Source organism: Nannobrachium achirus (assembly GCF_963921795.1).
Source record: "Nannobrachium achirus genome assembly, chromosome: 10".
Classification (NCBI taxonomy): Eukaryota; Metazoa; Chordata; class Actinopteri; order Myctophiformes; family Myctophidae; genus Nannobrachium; species Nannobrachium achirus.
Genome location: NC_137819.1, coordinates 51,624,071 through 51,639,574, shown reverse-complemented (window position 1 = coordinate 51,639,574; position 15,504 = coordinate 51,624,071). Strand labels below are relative to the sequence as shown.

General features: G+C 48.5%; 2 protein-coding genes across 2 annotated transcripts; both read left to right on the top strand.

Annotated features, from left to right (window-relative positions):
* Nucleotides 1-9,382: 9,382 nt before the first annotated feature.
* LOC308293133 (UDP-N-acetylglucosamine transferase subunit ALG13-like) lies at nucleotides 9,383-9,877 on the top strand (the record flags this gene model as incomplete). Its single annotated transcript, XM_080735567.1, has 1 exon — nucleotides 9,383-9,877. One exon carries the CDS (start codon nucleotides 9,383-9,385, stop codon nucleotides 9,875-9,877), a length of 495 nt encoding a protein of 164 aa, XP_080591693.1.
* Nucleotides 9,878-10,545: 668 nt separating this feature from the next.
* On the top strand, nucleotides 10,546-12,500 carry LOC308293132 (beta-1,4-galactosyltransferase 1-like; the record flags this gene model as incomplete). Its single annotated transcript, XM_080735566.1, has 2 exons — nucleotides 10,546-10,816; nucleotides 11,647-12,500. 2 exons carry the CDS (start codon nucleotides 10,546-10,548, stop codon nucleotides 12,498-12,500), a joined length of 1,125 nt encoding a protein of 374 aa, XP_080591692.1.
* Nucleotides 12,501-15,504: the final 3,004 nt, after the last annotated feature.

The window sequence follows — 15,504 nt, the reverse complement described above, 5'->3', positions numbered from 1 at the left end:
CGCCATCTGGCGGTGCAACAGAGTAAACTCATCTACTCCCGTACGAAAAATGTCATTTGTCGGAAGGGCTGTCAATCACAAAACGAGGGCACCGCCCCCGAGTGTATATAAACCCCCTGGGCTATCATGACTTCCTCTAAAGCCGCACCTCTGCGCCCGCAACTAGTGAACCGAGGGGCTTTATTCGGGGGACCTTGTCCTCCGGTATTAAATAAACATGGTTCCGTCCGGAACCTATACGTTTATTGTCATACCTCCAGACAAGGTCCCCCTATGGGACTCATACACTCCCCGAGAAGCCATGAACCGACAAGACTGTCGTGCACACCGACCACACCCTGAAGGAGGTCTCGTCAACCGACGTGACCCCTCCCAGGACTGATCCGACCCAGGCCCACAGGGCCTGGGCATGTTCAGACAGAAAAAAAGAGACCCTGACAGACCGAGGCCTGCCTTATGCACTAAGGGCAGACACAGGTCCGCCTTATAATACTGCAGTAATATAAGGGAAAACTCAGGGTCCCCCCCCATGTATCCTAGAAACAGTAGCATGCTGTCTCAGGAAGGGGAGAGAGCCGCCCCACTACATAGTAGGAGGGACAGCAGCACCCAGAACCGTATGCGCCATAGCAGAAGGCGCAACATCCAGGTGATAGTAGGTCGCAAAGGTGGACGGCGAAGACCAATTCGCCGCTGCACAAATCTCCTCAATGGAGACACCTTTGGACAAAGCCCAAGAGGTAGACACACCCCTAGTACTGTGGGCCTTAAGTGCTTCCGGCACTTCAGACCCAGACCGGGTGTAAGCCAACCTAATCGCATCCACAAGCCATCTCGACAGAGTGGGTTTGGACACCACTTTTCGCTGACGGGCATTCATGACCACGAAAAGCTGAGAAGTAGACCTGCTGTCCACCGTCTTGTCACAGTAGGCCTTCAGGGCCCTTACAGGCAGGGCCGTAGCGCGCCTAATCGGCGCTCTAGGCGAGCTCTCTCGAATGCGCCCCCCCACTCCCGCGCGCGCAAAGCGCGCGCGCGATTATTGCCGTGAATTTAGTCGGTTTTGGGTTGGTTTTGGGCTGGTTTGGGTCCACTCCCTCCATTTCAGCGCCCCCTCTAGGCTGGCGCTCTAGTCCGCCTATAGCTAAAAACGGCCCTGCTTACAGGACAAAGACAATGAAGACGCCTATCCTCCTCTGAAGCAAAAGGAGGAGGATGGAAAGCCGTCAAAACAACAGGTTCCTTCGGGACCACCCGGTTCTTAGGAATAAAACTCAAATGAGGTTTAAGAAGAACCTTGGAGTCATTATTGAGAAACCTCATACAATCAGGGCTCACAGAGAGCGCATGAAGGTCGCTCACACGCTTAGCCGTAGACAAGGCAAATAAAAGAGCTGTCTTGAAACTTAAATGTTTCAAAGAGGTAGGTTCAAAAGGTGCCTCGCAAAGGCCCTCAAGAACCACTTGTAGATCCCAAACAGGAAACAAGGCTCTGGTCACAGGTCTCAAATGGTCAACACCATGCATGAACTGGACCACCTCAGGGATTTTAGAAAGGCCTTTACCTGCCACCCTCAGGTGGCAGGCATCAATAGCCGCTAAATAACCCCTCAGTGTAGAGAACGCCAGACCAAGGTCCAGGCGGTCCTGCAGGAAATCTAACACCCTCTGGGCCGAAGCTAAATGAGCCACCACAGGTGGCTCCTGTAGCTCACACCAGTCCAAAAAGGCATTCCACCTTCCATCATACACAGCCCTAGTGGAGGGGGCTCTAGCACTCTGAATAGTGGCTACAACCGTCGGTGAGAAGCCTGCTGCGAGCAGGTTCTCCCTCTCACGGGCCAAACCCACAGGTCTAGGCCCCGTGGGTCTGGATGGAAGATCTCGTCCCCTGCCTGGCGCAGCAGATCCCTGTGCAAGGGGAGCCGCCAAGGGGGTCGAGAGAGCAGTGGGGTGATCAGAGACCTCCACACTCCCCTGGATGGTGTCACCAGAAGAACCTCCTGGTTGGAACATCTGATCCTCTCCAGAGTGGGAAGGATCAGTTCCAGGGGTGGAAACGCGTAGAGAAGACCTTGTGGCCATTCGTAAGCAAACGCGTCCGTCCCCAGAGGAGAAGGTCCCCTCACTGAAAAGTAAAGGGGACACTTCGCGTTCTCCTGGGAGGCAAAGAGGTCGACTCGAGGTTGACCGAACCTGGAGAAAATCTGCCTCACCACCGCAGGGTGGAGAGACCAATCCTCGTAACGAGGCTCCCCCCTGGACAACAGATCGGCGCCGCCGTTCTGAAGGCCCGGGACATGGGAGGCTCTGATGGACCTCAGACGAGGCAAGCACCAGAGGGTCATCTCGCGCGCCAGCTGATCCAGCACACGCGAGGCGAGGCCACCCTGTTTGTTGAGATAATACAGGGCCGCCGTGTTGTCCGTCCTGACCAGAACATGACAACCCTGAAGAAATGGCTCGAAATGCTTGAGCGCCAAGTAGATCGCCATTAACTCCAGATAATTGATGTGGCGCTCCAACATGGCCGGGGTCCAAAGACCCCTGGCCGAACGCCCCTCGTGGGTGGCGCCCCACCCCGAGCGGCTGGCGTCTGTGGTGATCACCTTGCGTGACACCACCTCGCCCATGGAGACCCCACTCGTCAACAACGCCTGGTCCCTCCATGGGACCAGAGCGTCCATGCAGACCTGGCTGACTGTCACCTTCCTGTACCCTTGCAGGGAAGGAATCCTGAGCGCCAGTGACCACCGCTGGAAAGGTCTCATATGAAACCTGCCCAGACGCAGAAGTTGCACCGCTGATGCCATCAGCCCAGCTAACTTCATGCACTCCTTGTACCTGACCACCTGGTTCAGTCGGAAGGAGCTGAGACAAGTCAGAAACCTGTCCACCCTCTCCGGGGAGAGGCGGGCGGACATTGTGGCCGAGTCCAGAGATATTCCTATAAAGGAAATCTGCTGGGAGGGTGACAACATGCTTTTGCCAAAATTGACGTTGAAACCCAAGGCCTTCAGGTGTGACAACACCAGATTGGTATGGCGCGCCGCTTCTGAGCAGGAGGCGGCGGAAATCATCGAATCGTCTATGTAGTTCGCCAGCCTGACTCCCTGATGCCTCAGTGGAGCAATGGCTGCCTCGGTCACTTTCACGAAAACCCGAGGGCTCAGGGAAAGACCGAAAGGGAGGACCGTGTACTCGTACAGGCGCCCCTCGAAGGCGAACCGCAGGAACTTCCTGTGTGGGGGATAAATGAGGATGTGCTGATAAGCGTCCTTCAGATCCACTGAACAGTGGAAATCCCCCTGTCTCACTGATTTCATCAGTGACTCTGACGTCAGCATCCTGAATTTGAACTTTTTCAAGTGCTTGTTCAGAGCACGTAAGTCCATAATCGGACGCAGCCCCCCCCCTTTTTTCTGAACCAGAAAATAACGGCTCCAGAAGCCTAAACGGCTCTGGTCGCGTGATAACTCCACTATAGCGCCCTTGCGCAATAGTGAGCTTATCTCCTCCCTCAAGGCATCCGCTTTCAAGCCGCGGGCTCGAGTGTAAATAACCTTGCTGGATAGGGAGGGTATTTCCGCGAACTGTAGTCTGTAGCCCCGTGTCACCGTCCGAAACACCCAGTGATTCGGATTGCAACGCTTCCATTGCTCTGCACACTGTGCTAACGTGTTGCTGAGCAACGGAGAAGCCTTGGGGTTGTACCGCCTGAGCGGGACTACTGGGCCGGGAGGGAGAGGAAGGACGGGACCGAGAGGTTCCGTATCCGGGCACGTTTCCGTATCCGCTAGACGCCGGGCCGGAAGGCGCGGAGACACCGGCGGAAAGAGCGTTTCCGTTTCCGGTACGCTTATTTCCGTATCCGGTGGGAGACGGACACGTGACCTCCGAGAAGCCTCGCTTGTTAAAAATACAGGCGGCACATAGCGTGGAGCCCGGGGGACAGGGTTTATCGCATAAGTAACATAATCCCCGGCTCGGGGAATTGTATTTACGTTTACAACCTGTGCTAAGGCCTTTATATGCTTCCTTACGGGAAGACGAGGCCGACCCTGGGTGTTGATATGTGTTGGCTTCTTCCCTGACGCTAAGACCAAACTCCTGTCCTGAACTAGAGTCGGCATAACAGTGCCGCTCGGTGGAGACAGAGGGGTATTGCACACTAGTGAAACCATACCATTGTGAATAGGAATTAGCTTGTCTGGGAACATTTTGCAAAGAGAAATATTCTGCTTGTAACCTGTCTGCGTGACTGGAGAAAGCGATATTTTCTGAGTGGAAAGAAATTCCAGCCTGGACTTCTCTACACTGGCTAAATTCATGCAAAATGGGGTCGTCTGTACTAAAGCAGGTGGGTTTGAAAGAAACAGGCATTGTTTTATCAACACACTTTTTAATACAGGCACTGGAGGAGAGCACAGAGGAGGAGACAATGACATTTTCTTGGCATAAGAAAAATTGTTCATACATTTCACTCGCTTGCGCTTGAGAGGGGGGGTCCCCTGAATGATCAGGGGGACCCCGCCCGAGTCCAGTGTCACTTTCGCGGTGGCTTCCCACGGGCCTTGTGGGTGCCAGCCGGTATCCCGTGCCTGGGAGGGTGACGGGATTGAGAGCGGGCCTGAGCCCCCGCTGCAGTGCGAGGGGGTCCCGCGGAGGAAGAAGAGGGGGTCCTAGGGGGATTGTTTTGTTTCCCCTGCTTGGAGGAAGAGCGCCCCTTGTCGGCCTGACTGGGGGCCTTGGCTCGTCCCTGCCTCTTCTCCTTTCTGGGTACCTGGGGGTCCGTCGTGGCCTCCAGGAGTTCCAGAGTGATCTTCTTATCCGCTACCTCCTGGCGGAGAAGATCCAGTCCACCGCCCATGAGGGAGGTAGGATGACCGGGGAGATCTTGCAGGACCTTCTCGGTCTCCCCCTCGGAAGTGCCAGGACATATCACCTTTTCAAGCCACCTGGCACGTTCCGCCTGGATGCAGTAATCCATACCGTGTCCAAGCCACTCGATGGCGTGGACGTTCAGGTCCATCAGCATGCGCAGCGACTTGTCCATCTCCTCCACCGCATCGCTAGGCACCTCCCGCAACCCGCTAAGGAGGCGCCTGGTGGAGGAGAGCAGCAGCTGGGTGGCATTCATCGTCCTGGCAGCCAGCGTGGAGGCTCTGTAAGAGTTCCTGACCCTGGACGACTGCTTGTCGTCGTAGCCGATGGCAAAACCAGGAGGCTTCTTCCCTACGGACAGGGTGAAGGGATTGCGGCCACCAGGACCGGTCCGCTCATGAGCTGGCTTGAGGCTCCCGATTAGGGACTGAGCCATCAGTTTGTCCATAGGGGGGCACAAGGGGATTCCCGCCTTCTCTGCGTCGTGGCAGTCGACCAAGAAGGGGAGCTTGGGGGGGGGGTCCTTGTGTGTAGTCCAGGTCGAATGCAGGGCCTCTGCAAAGCCTGGGACCAGTGGGAGCTTTTCCATTCGTGGCGGGGGGGAGGCTTCCACATCCTGGCCAAGGAGGGGAACTCTAGCCCGTGGTCCGAGTGGCGCGTCTCCGAGCGGCAGCTCCAGGCCGCAACGGATGGTAGCACGTTCCAGCACCGAGAGCTCGTCCATGGGGATGGAGTCTGGGTCTTGTGCCGCTGCCCCTCTCGCCCCAGCCGGCATGGAAGGGGGGAGAGAGGCAGAAGGGGCTGGGGAGGACGCGGCGGAGGTAGGGACCTCGGCATGAGGAACCACCCTGGCCGCGTCTCCGCCCTGGCCGGAGGGGAGCGTGGACTCGTCTTCCTCCGAGTACTCACCCTCCGTGTCCACCTTGTCCATGTCGTAGTCCTCTTGCTCCGGTTCGTCTCCGTCGCTAGCATGCCAGGAGACGGGGCTAGGTGGCCGCATAGCCCGGAGCTGGGGGACGGAGAAGGAGAGAGGAATGTCACCGACGACTAGCGGGTGGAATTCTTTGAAGGGGACGGCCAAGGTTGCAGCTGGCGGTGGAGCAACGTGGGCGGTCTTGCATGTTCTCTTCTTGGGCACGGCACCAGTCGAGCCCGTCGGAGAAACAGCAGGGGTAGCAGCGGCAGCAGACCCGCTAGCCTCGGGGCTACCGAAGCTAGCTGAGGGCGAGGCCGCTGGAGGCCTAACCACGTGGCGAGAAGCAGCGCTGTGGCGTGCAGCGCTGTCCGGCACACGAGGAGAGGTGTCTGGGAGGGATCCGGCGGAGACCGTGGTGTGAAGGCCGTAGCCAGCGCCAGCGATCTCACAGCGGGCCTCGAGGGCTGGAACATCATACTGGAGGCAGTCAGTACAGTTCACCACCGTGGCCGGGGCCGGAGGGGACAGAGAGGCCAAGGCGTGTCCTACCCCCATGCAGACAATGCAGAACGGGTGAGTATCTTCATTGGCGATGAGCCCTTTGCAGCTGGGAAGGCCGCACTTCTTCGGTACCCTGGCTAGCAGGCTGCTAACTGTGGGCCGACGAGCCGCCATCGTGAGCTAACCGAAGCTAAGCGAAGCTAAGCTAGGGCAGGGAAACACGTGGCAGAACGTACAGAGAAGAAGTAAAAGACTCAAAGACGAAAGCGAAGAAAACACCGAACTGTAGGAAGAATATAGAAGAGAAAACGTACGGGAGAAATTCTATAAAGGCCAGTGGCCGACTTCCTAGCCGTCGCTTTAGGCTAAACTTTACAGAATTAATACTATATGGCTGAGTTCGCGACACTCTAGTTGCAGGTTAGCAGAGGTGCGGAAGAGGAAGTCATGATAGCCCAGGGGGTTTATATACACTCGGGGGCGGTGCCCTCGTTTTGTGATTGACAGCCCTTCCGACAAATGACATTTTTCGTACGGGAGTAGATGAGTTTACTCTGTTGCACCGCCAGATGGCGCTGTTATCCCATAGGGGGACCTTGTCTGGAGGTATGACAATAAACAGGTTTTATCAAAAACAAAATGTCTGTCACCTCATGTCCATATATGGTCATTTCAGTCCAGAATTAACAGGTTTTATCTGTCCCGTACGTCCAGAATATGTGTGTGTAGTGTCCGTCCCGGTCTGATGATTGGATACTTTGAGGATTGGTCAAGCTTCACATGACAATTCGGGCCCTCCAGATAAAATCATTCATTCATTCAGAATTGGAAGAATGTATAGATCACAGAGTTCATAGCTCTAGAACACATAGAATAAAAGTTCACCGCTTCGCTTCGAACCAAGGTTTGATTTTTACCCTAAATGCTTGGGATATTTGGTCTAAAAAAATAATACTAATATAAATTTTCACTTTACAAATCATCATCATACATTGACTTTGTCTCAATTCCAAACAATCCAAATGATAGAAATGGTCAAATAAACAGTGAACTTAGAGTTGAAGCATCTGGCAAGAGAAAGCGCTGTTCAGTGTGTCCTACAACAGCAGACAGGAAGACAGACTGCTTGCAGGAGGTGCAAGAAGCTCATATGTGCCTCACATGCAGTCCGTGTTTGTGAAGCATGTGCCTCCTAGTGTATACGTGCAAGTGTACATTCATTATGTGACATTAATGTGTGTCCTCATGTTCACATGTGTGTTTAGCTCTTATTTTACATGAATTTCAGCTATTAGTAAAAACACCTAGCTCTTTCAGTGTTTAATGTGATATAGCAATGCATAAATGCAAACATTTACCATATATATCATATGAATTGTTTGCAATTGAGACAAAGTCAATGTATGATGATGATTTGTTAACTTAAAATTTATATTAGTGTTGTTTTTTAAACCAAATATGCCCCAGGTAAAAAATGACCCGCGAACAGGACGAAGGTGAAGTGAATCTGAACAGAACGTAAGGATTAAAGAATTGTGTCTCAACATTATTCGATGTGAGCAGGGACGTGCTGGCCATTGGGAAAAGCGGACAACTCCCGAACGGCCGGTTCATTCCCGGCCGGTCCCCGGCCATTAGGAAAAAATTCTAATAAAATGTCGGCCTTCGATCCATTTTGGGGGCTGGGCGGCCAACAAAGTAAATTGTCACTGTCGGGCAGAAACCTTGTATCTCCAAGTTTCAAATTTGTAATTTTTTTCGCAAAGCAAAGCCCTGCGTCATCAGGCCGTCGGAAAAAGAGTTGGAGAGGCTCCAACTCTTTTTCCCGGGCTGAATCAGGGGCCCAGCATGTCCCTGGATGTGAGGATAGAGAAATTGATCACGTTTCGACTGAATAGCCATATTCCAATACTCAAATGTCTGCCTCCTCGCCTCCCCCACCCTCCAGATTTCAAATGTTTATAATAAGGCTGAAATTCATGAAAAAGAACAGAGAAATACAGAAAGAGAATGACTTCTAAGTTTCTATTTGTCAAAGAAATATACATAGTATTTCAAATTAGCAACCGCTTGGCAACCTAGAAAGTCCTCTATGCTCTTTTATTTTGAATTACACTGTTATTTTGACACACAAGTCAGGACCTTAATTGTTTACTTTAGAAAGTGCTTCTTTGTTGTAAAAATGTTATTCAGAAAGAAACTTACAAGTCAAGTCTATGAACACTGTCTATATCTGAAAACAAACTAAGTTTTAGCTACAGGAGGGCAGAAGGACAGTATGTTTGATTGTACACAATGTGTATGCAATCAAATTCGACTTCAGCTTTAGCACCACACTACACAACACTACACCGCACCACATACAAATATCTACATTTTCCATTACACAAAAGTACCCCTATCAGTAAGAAACAAATTGACCCTTTTAACTGTGATTACAATACAATACAATATAAATTTGTATTACAACTATCCTAAATTATAATACACTATAATGAATTATAACTGTGATTATAATACGTATTAATGCATTACTATGATAACATTATAATACATTATAATAGATTAAAATAGTGGTTATAACACTAGAGAATCTATTATCATGTATTACAACTATCCTGGTGGTCTAAATGAAAAGTCAGTCATTATGAAGTGTTTGGCCCTGTTTAGCCTAGCTCAGACCTACTCTAGATTGGATACATTTTAGTACCACGTTTAGTACCGCTTTCATACCACTCTACCCAGGTCCTTGTAGTGGAAAACCTGGCACAAGTGGGTGGTGTGGAGTGGTGTGATATTGGGCCATGTCAGTGGAAAAGGGGCTTTAGATACCGTGGTATGACCCAAATGGATCATACTACGTCATCGTCATTACATCACTGGTAGATCATGATAAGCCACATCTTCATTGCCTCTATAATGTCCTTGCCGATTGTTGCTACAGGTGACAGTCGCATGATCACCATACAATAAAATGCTGTTTTGAGTTTGATGCTTGATTGGTAGCCTTGCTATCAATCCCAAGACAGGCAGGATTACAGGACGCAGAAGCTGCAGGTTATCTGAAACATTTATTCTGACATGAAGAACGTATTTGTTACTGTTGGGACGACATGTTTTGATGAACTCATTCGCCGCATCACGTCTTGTGAAGCGGTTCAAGCCTTGAAGGCTCGCGGTTATGAACGTTTGGTTCTTCAAGTTGGACGAGGCTCATTTCTCCCGAGCCCTGAGACTTGTCCCGGTGTCAAACTCGAGGCATTTCGATACAAAGACTCCATAGCTGACGACGTGAAGCGTGCTGATCTGGTCATCAGCCATGCTGGGGCTGGTAGCTGCATTGAGGCCCTCGGTGCAGGGAAGCACCTGCTAGTGGTCGTGAATGATGCACTAATGGACAACCACCAGATAGAGTTAGCCCGGCAACTGCACAAAGACTCCCACTTGCTCTACTGCACCTGCAGCACCCTCACAGAGACTCTGAAAACCATAGACCTGTCTGTTCTGTTGCCCTTCCTACCTGGACAGCCCAAGAACTTTGCCAAGTTCTTAGACAGCGCCCTTGGTCTTCCTTAAGTTAAGAGAAGTTATACATCAAGCAACCTTGCTCTTCCGTAAGTTTAAGACCATAACGCTATAATGGTATGTAACATTCCTGTTCTACTCCGGTCTTGATCCCGGGTCTACTGAGCAAGTGCGTTTAGGTTGGACATGATTGTTTCTGGTTTGACAAAAAAATGAAGGTCAAACTTAACATTTCTCCCCAGAGCAATCAGACAGGCACTAAATGTCTCATTAGAAGATCAGGGAAACCAACTACAGTCACCTCAGTCGTATAAGTTATTTTGTGTTGATTCTCTTAAGGACCATACCACTGTGTGTCAACATTGTCAACATTATATTTATAATAAATCAATTTGAGCTGACGTCGGGATCTCCATATATGGACATTTGTCAAACACAATAGGATCCGTTGACTAACAATACTGATATTTGGGCCAAGCTTCAGTGATGTTATTGCTTGTCCACCACGACGTGAACTTCAGTCTTGGGTGTTTATAAATTCATATTCCCCGTAACATTTAAGACTAGAGTGTGATACACTGTGGTTGGAACTTAAATTGTGATAAATAAGACGCTGCTTTCTGAAAGTGGAGCTTCTTGCGGAGGAGGAAAAGGTCACTCTGAAATAGTGGGGCCAGCCTTCTTCCTACAGACCTCCTCCTCCATTTTACCCAAATAAGATGAGTATAAACAGTGATGAAGTCAACTTTTTGGTGTACAGATATCTCCAAGAATCAGGTCTCTCCCACTCAGCGTTCACCTTTGGCAAAGAGAGCAGCATCAGCCAGTCCGGCATCAGCGGAACACGAGCGCCCCCTGCTGCCCTCATCAACATCCTGCAGAAAGGCCTCCAGTATGTGGAGGCAGAGATCAGCATTAACGAGGATGGATCAATATTCGATGGCCAGGAGGCCATGGAGTCACTGTCCCTCATTGACACGGTGATCAGGGGTGTCACAAGGGGGGTAAAAGTGGGACTGAGTTACTAGGGCCCAAGGTGGAGGGGCCTTAATTATTTTATACTTTAGCTATTGAAAAATAGCAGATATACAAGCTCACAGTGCCGCGCTGCGAGCTTGTAGATCTGCTATTTTTGAAAAAGTGGTGAAAATCTGTGCACATCTTTGAAATATGTATTTTTTGTAACACTTGTAACTCTTCTGGGGGGTCCCAGAAACTCAATATTTTGAGATGGGTGTCCGTGGGCCAAATACATATCATTTTGGGAGTCCTTCACATGGAAATGTTTTAGCGCCACTGACATAGAAACAGGCTCTGCAGGCTGGGGCAAGGGTTACTGGCTGCAATGTCCACTTTGTTGCTGTAAGTACAAAAGGTCTGGCTTTGTGTGTAGGTCCCTATGTCTGCATGATTGTCCTTATGAGCCCGGAACTCCATGTATGGAGATAACTAAAGTCACAGACTGTACACAGAGACCGACATCACCACAGCTGATGTCACAGACAGAATGGACCCATACAAGGAGATATTATTTATTTATTTTTCCTAAATTGTCACTTCACTGTTTGTCACATATCCATGATGTCAGGCCAACGCTCTATTTAACATCTTACGCTGCTAACACTATTGTCACTCTCAGTAAGTTACTCAAAGTGACAAGGTCCTTGTTCTGTGCCCCGTCATTAATCGCACATTCTGTGGAAGATAACTGGGTTTGAGAGTCAAGATGGCGAGGTTGAAACAGACAATGTTTAAACTGCTAGTGTTGCTGCTAGTGTTGCTGTTGGTGTTTTGGATTCTAACAACACCCCCACCACCAGCAGCCCCACCACCAGCACCACGCCCTGCACCGCCAGCATGCACTGAAACCTCTCCGCTGCTGCTTGGGCCTCTGAGTTTGGATTTCGGTTCCACCGTGAGTCTAGAGGAAACCGCTAAGCAGAACCCCAACCTTGAGCCTGGCGGTCGGTTTCGACCCAGAGACTGTGTGTCGTCCCAGAAGGTAGCCGTGATCATTCCCTTCAGACGCAGAGAGGAGCACCTCAAACATTGGCTCCGCTACCTCCACCCCATTCTGCAACGACAGCAACTGGACTATGCCGTGTACGTCGTCCACCAGCATGGAGACGAGACGTTTAACAGAGCTAAGCTGATGAACGTTGGCTTCTCCGAGGCTCTAAAGGATTATGAATTCAACTGCTTTGTGTTCAGTGACGTGGACCTGATTCCGATGGACGATCGCAATATATACGGCTGCTTCGGCCAGCCCAGACTCCTGGCGGCCGCCGTTGAGAAGTGGAACTTCCAGCCATCATTTCCAACCTACTTTGGTGGCGTAACATCGATTAGTAAAGAGGATTTTTTACAAATCAACGGTTTCCCAAATAACTTCTGGGGTTGGGGAGGCGAGGATGACGACATTTATAACAGGGTTGTGTATAAAGGTATGTCTGTCTCACGTCCCAAGGGAGAGGTTGGGAAATTCAAGAACATCCCTCATGGGAAAGACAAAGGCAACGAAGACAACCCAGAGAGATGGGACCAAATCAGGCACACCGGAGAGACCATGGCAACAGATGGGATCAGCTCTGTGTCCTACAAGGTGGTGTGGACAACGAGAGGGCCGCTGTACACAAATGTCACCGTGGATATCGGCAAGCGGCCACACATGTAACTTGACACCAACGGAAAGAAATGGAAAAAAGCTGTGTGGAAAAGAGAGCCGACGTTTACCCATCAAGACGTGAGGCCGATTCTAAAAATGTCTTCTAAATCCTAACAGTTTTCTGAAAAACATGTATTTACTGTATATCTGGTTCTCAAACCTTTTCATGTACAGTACACACAAATGATATGTATTTGGCCGCCGACCCCCATCTCAAAACATTTCGTGCCAGGGAGCCCCACAAGAAAAGATTTGAGTTAAAAGAATATAAAAGGTCCTGGGTTTGATTCCCGCTGGGGACGCTGTGGGCGCTGGGGGGCGTGTTCTCTCCACCACGTCATCAGGGCCCGTACCCTGGGAGGGGTTGTCAAAAGGGCCTTTCTGTGCGGAGATTGTATGTTCTCCCCGTGAGAAAATGCAGTAATCCTGGTCTATATACTGCCTCCCGCTGGCCAGCCTGATGGAGGGGAAAGGAACTGGTTGGAATAACGTGTTCCTTCCACACGCTACGACCAAACGGGGAAATTCCCCCCTGGGTGAAAAGAAGCGGCTTGGACTACTAATGCATAGAAGGAAGCATGAGGTCAGTCCGTTATTCTCCACCAAGTTGGCAGAGGGAGTGTAGTGCCCAGGATTACAAATGGCCAAAATATATATAGGGCTGATGTGGTTAGTGTGTTTTGTAATACTAATCTAAATCTAACAAAAAAAAGTTCATATAATTGTAGTGGAGTAAAAGTACAATGTTTTCCTCTGAGATGTAATGTTAGAATCAAAAATATAGAAATACTGAAGTAAAAATAAAGATTTCTAAAGATTTCACTTACCATTAAGGGATTATTTCACTTTCACTGGTCATTTTATCATCAGGCTTTTTGGAACACCCTGGACAGATTTTAATTTGCTTGATTCAATATTTAGATATTTGATGTAAATGTTATCCCTTTAACTCAACATCACTATATATATATAAATTATATATATATAAATGGTAAGATGTGGATTCCTCGCGACCTGTGTCAGTGCAACCACACTTTAAATTTCCCAGAATTGCACCTTTCTAGTTGTAATTGTTAAGAAGGGCCGCAAACCTCTAGAGATCGCGCCCGCTTTGAGATAAATGTGATACATTTTGATTTTCCGACTTACGGTTCAAGAGTTATAGAGCAAAACGTAAAGTGGGATGTTATAACACTACCATGTGGCCGACTGATACTTAGCCATTTTTTACGTAATTTTCGTAATTATTATGAACCTCCCTTTCAAGTTTTGAAACTGTAGTCCTTACGGTTTCCGAGAGAAAAAATCTTGAATGTGAGTTTTTCTCATTTTCACACTACAGAGGATTGCACAATAAGTATTGTGAAATAAGCATTGATAAGATAAGAATTATGATACATAATTTATGATTTGTGTATGACGCTCATATGACCATATAAGGTTATATATTATGAACTGAACTTACAGTATATAGGAGACCACATTTTGGTCGGATACTGTAGGGTCAGGCTAAAGATTACAGGTCATAGTAACTTTGGTTGCCCTGGCTACGAAATCATGATATACTGTATCTCACTGTGGAAAATTACCAACACTACGTGTCCCTTTCTTCCTGTTACTTCCTTGTTTTGATTTGGGAACAAATGAATAAGTCCCACGATCTTATACTGTCATAACTGTACTCTTTATATACATGTTAAACTTCCATTTTGGGAGAGAGAGATTTAGAAAGCTGCCACTATGGTACGCTCACTGTTTTGTCTTCCTTGTCTGTCTCTCTTAAAATACAGCAATCTAAAAGATATAGTCCTTTGGTCTCTGTGTTTTATTTTAACTATGGATTTATAGATCCATATTTATCTTTAATAATTTATCTAATAAGCATACAAACACAAACTGTACAGTAAATATGCATTTTGAAAACATGACATTTATATTATTACTTTCACCATAGCATGTATTATATATTTCTGCATAATGGGTGACAACATGACTGAAGTGTTGGAATAGGCCGGACGGACGCAACATTACCCCTCTTGAATTGTTGTGCTGGGATGGGATAACGCAGAAGGAGAGCAATTTCAAAGCACCAACAGCTCATAACATGTCTACGGTTCATTTTCTTATGAAAGAATTTACATTTATGTGGGCCCTGTTGTCCAGGGCCCACATAGAGTCCCACATAGAGTCTGAAAATGGGACTTTTTGTATGTCTGGCCGCCCTGGATGGCCAACAAATACTTTTTTTTACACCCCCCTGGCTTAGCGGAGAGTGTGGTGTGGCAGAGTAGGTCTCCTCGAATGCGTGCATGTGTCAAAAGTTCCGACAAGAAGAGTCGTCTGTTGTCCAGGGCCCACCTAGAGTCTGAAAATTTGACTTTTTGTATGTCTGGCGGCACTGGACGGCCAGCAAATATTTTTTTTTACACCCCTCTGGCTTTGCGGTGAGTATGGTGTGGCAGATTAGGTCTCCCCGAACATGTGAGTGTGTCAAAAATTCAGACACAAAGAGTCATCTGTTGTCCAGGGCCCACCTAGTGTCTGAAAATGTTTGTATGTCTGGCTGCACTGGATATTTTGTTTACACCTCTCTGGCTTAGCGGAGAGTGTTGTGTGGTAGAGGAGGTCTCCCCGAACACGTGCGTGTCAACAGTTCCGACACGAAGAGTCGTCTGTTGTCCAGCACCCACCTAGAGTCTGAAAATGGGACTTTTTGTATGTCTGGCCAGCAAATATTTTTTTTATATAAATATTATTTTCTAGGCTTAGGTATAAACATAACTAAGAACATATCAAACCTGTATAAAAGCAATAATGGAGTAATTGACAGCAATATAAAGACTGACATAGAAAGATGGTCTACATATATCCGATGGGATTTAGTGATAGGATAAATGCAGTTAAAATGTACATTTTGCCATGCCTCTTATATCTTTTCCAATCCCTGCTTATACCAGTTCCAAAGGAGCAATTCTCTAAATGGGATAAACTAATATCTAGATTTAAATGGGAA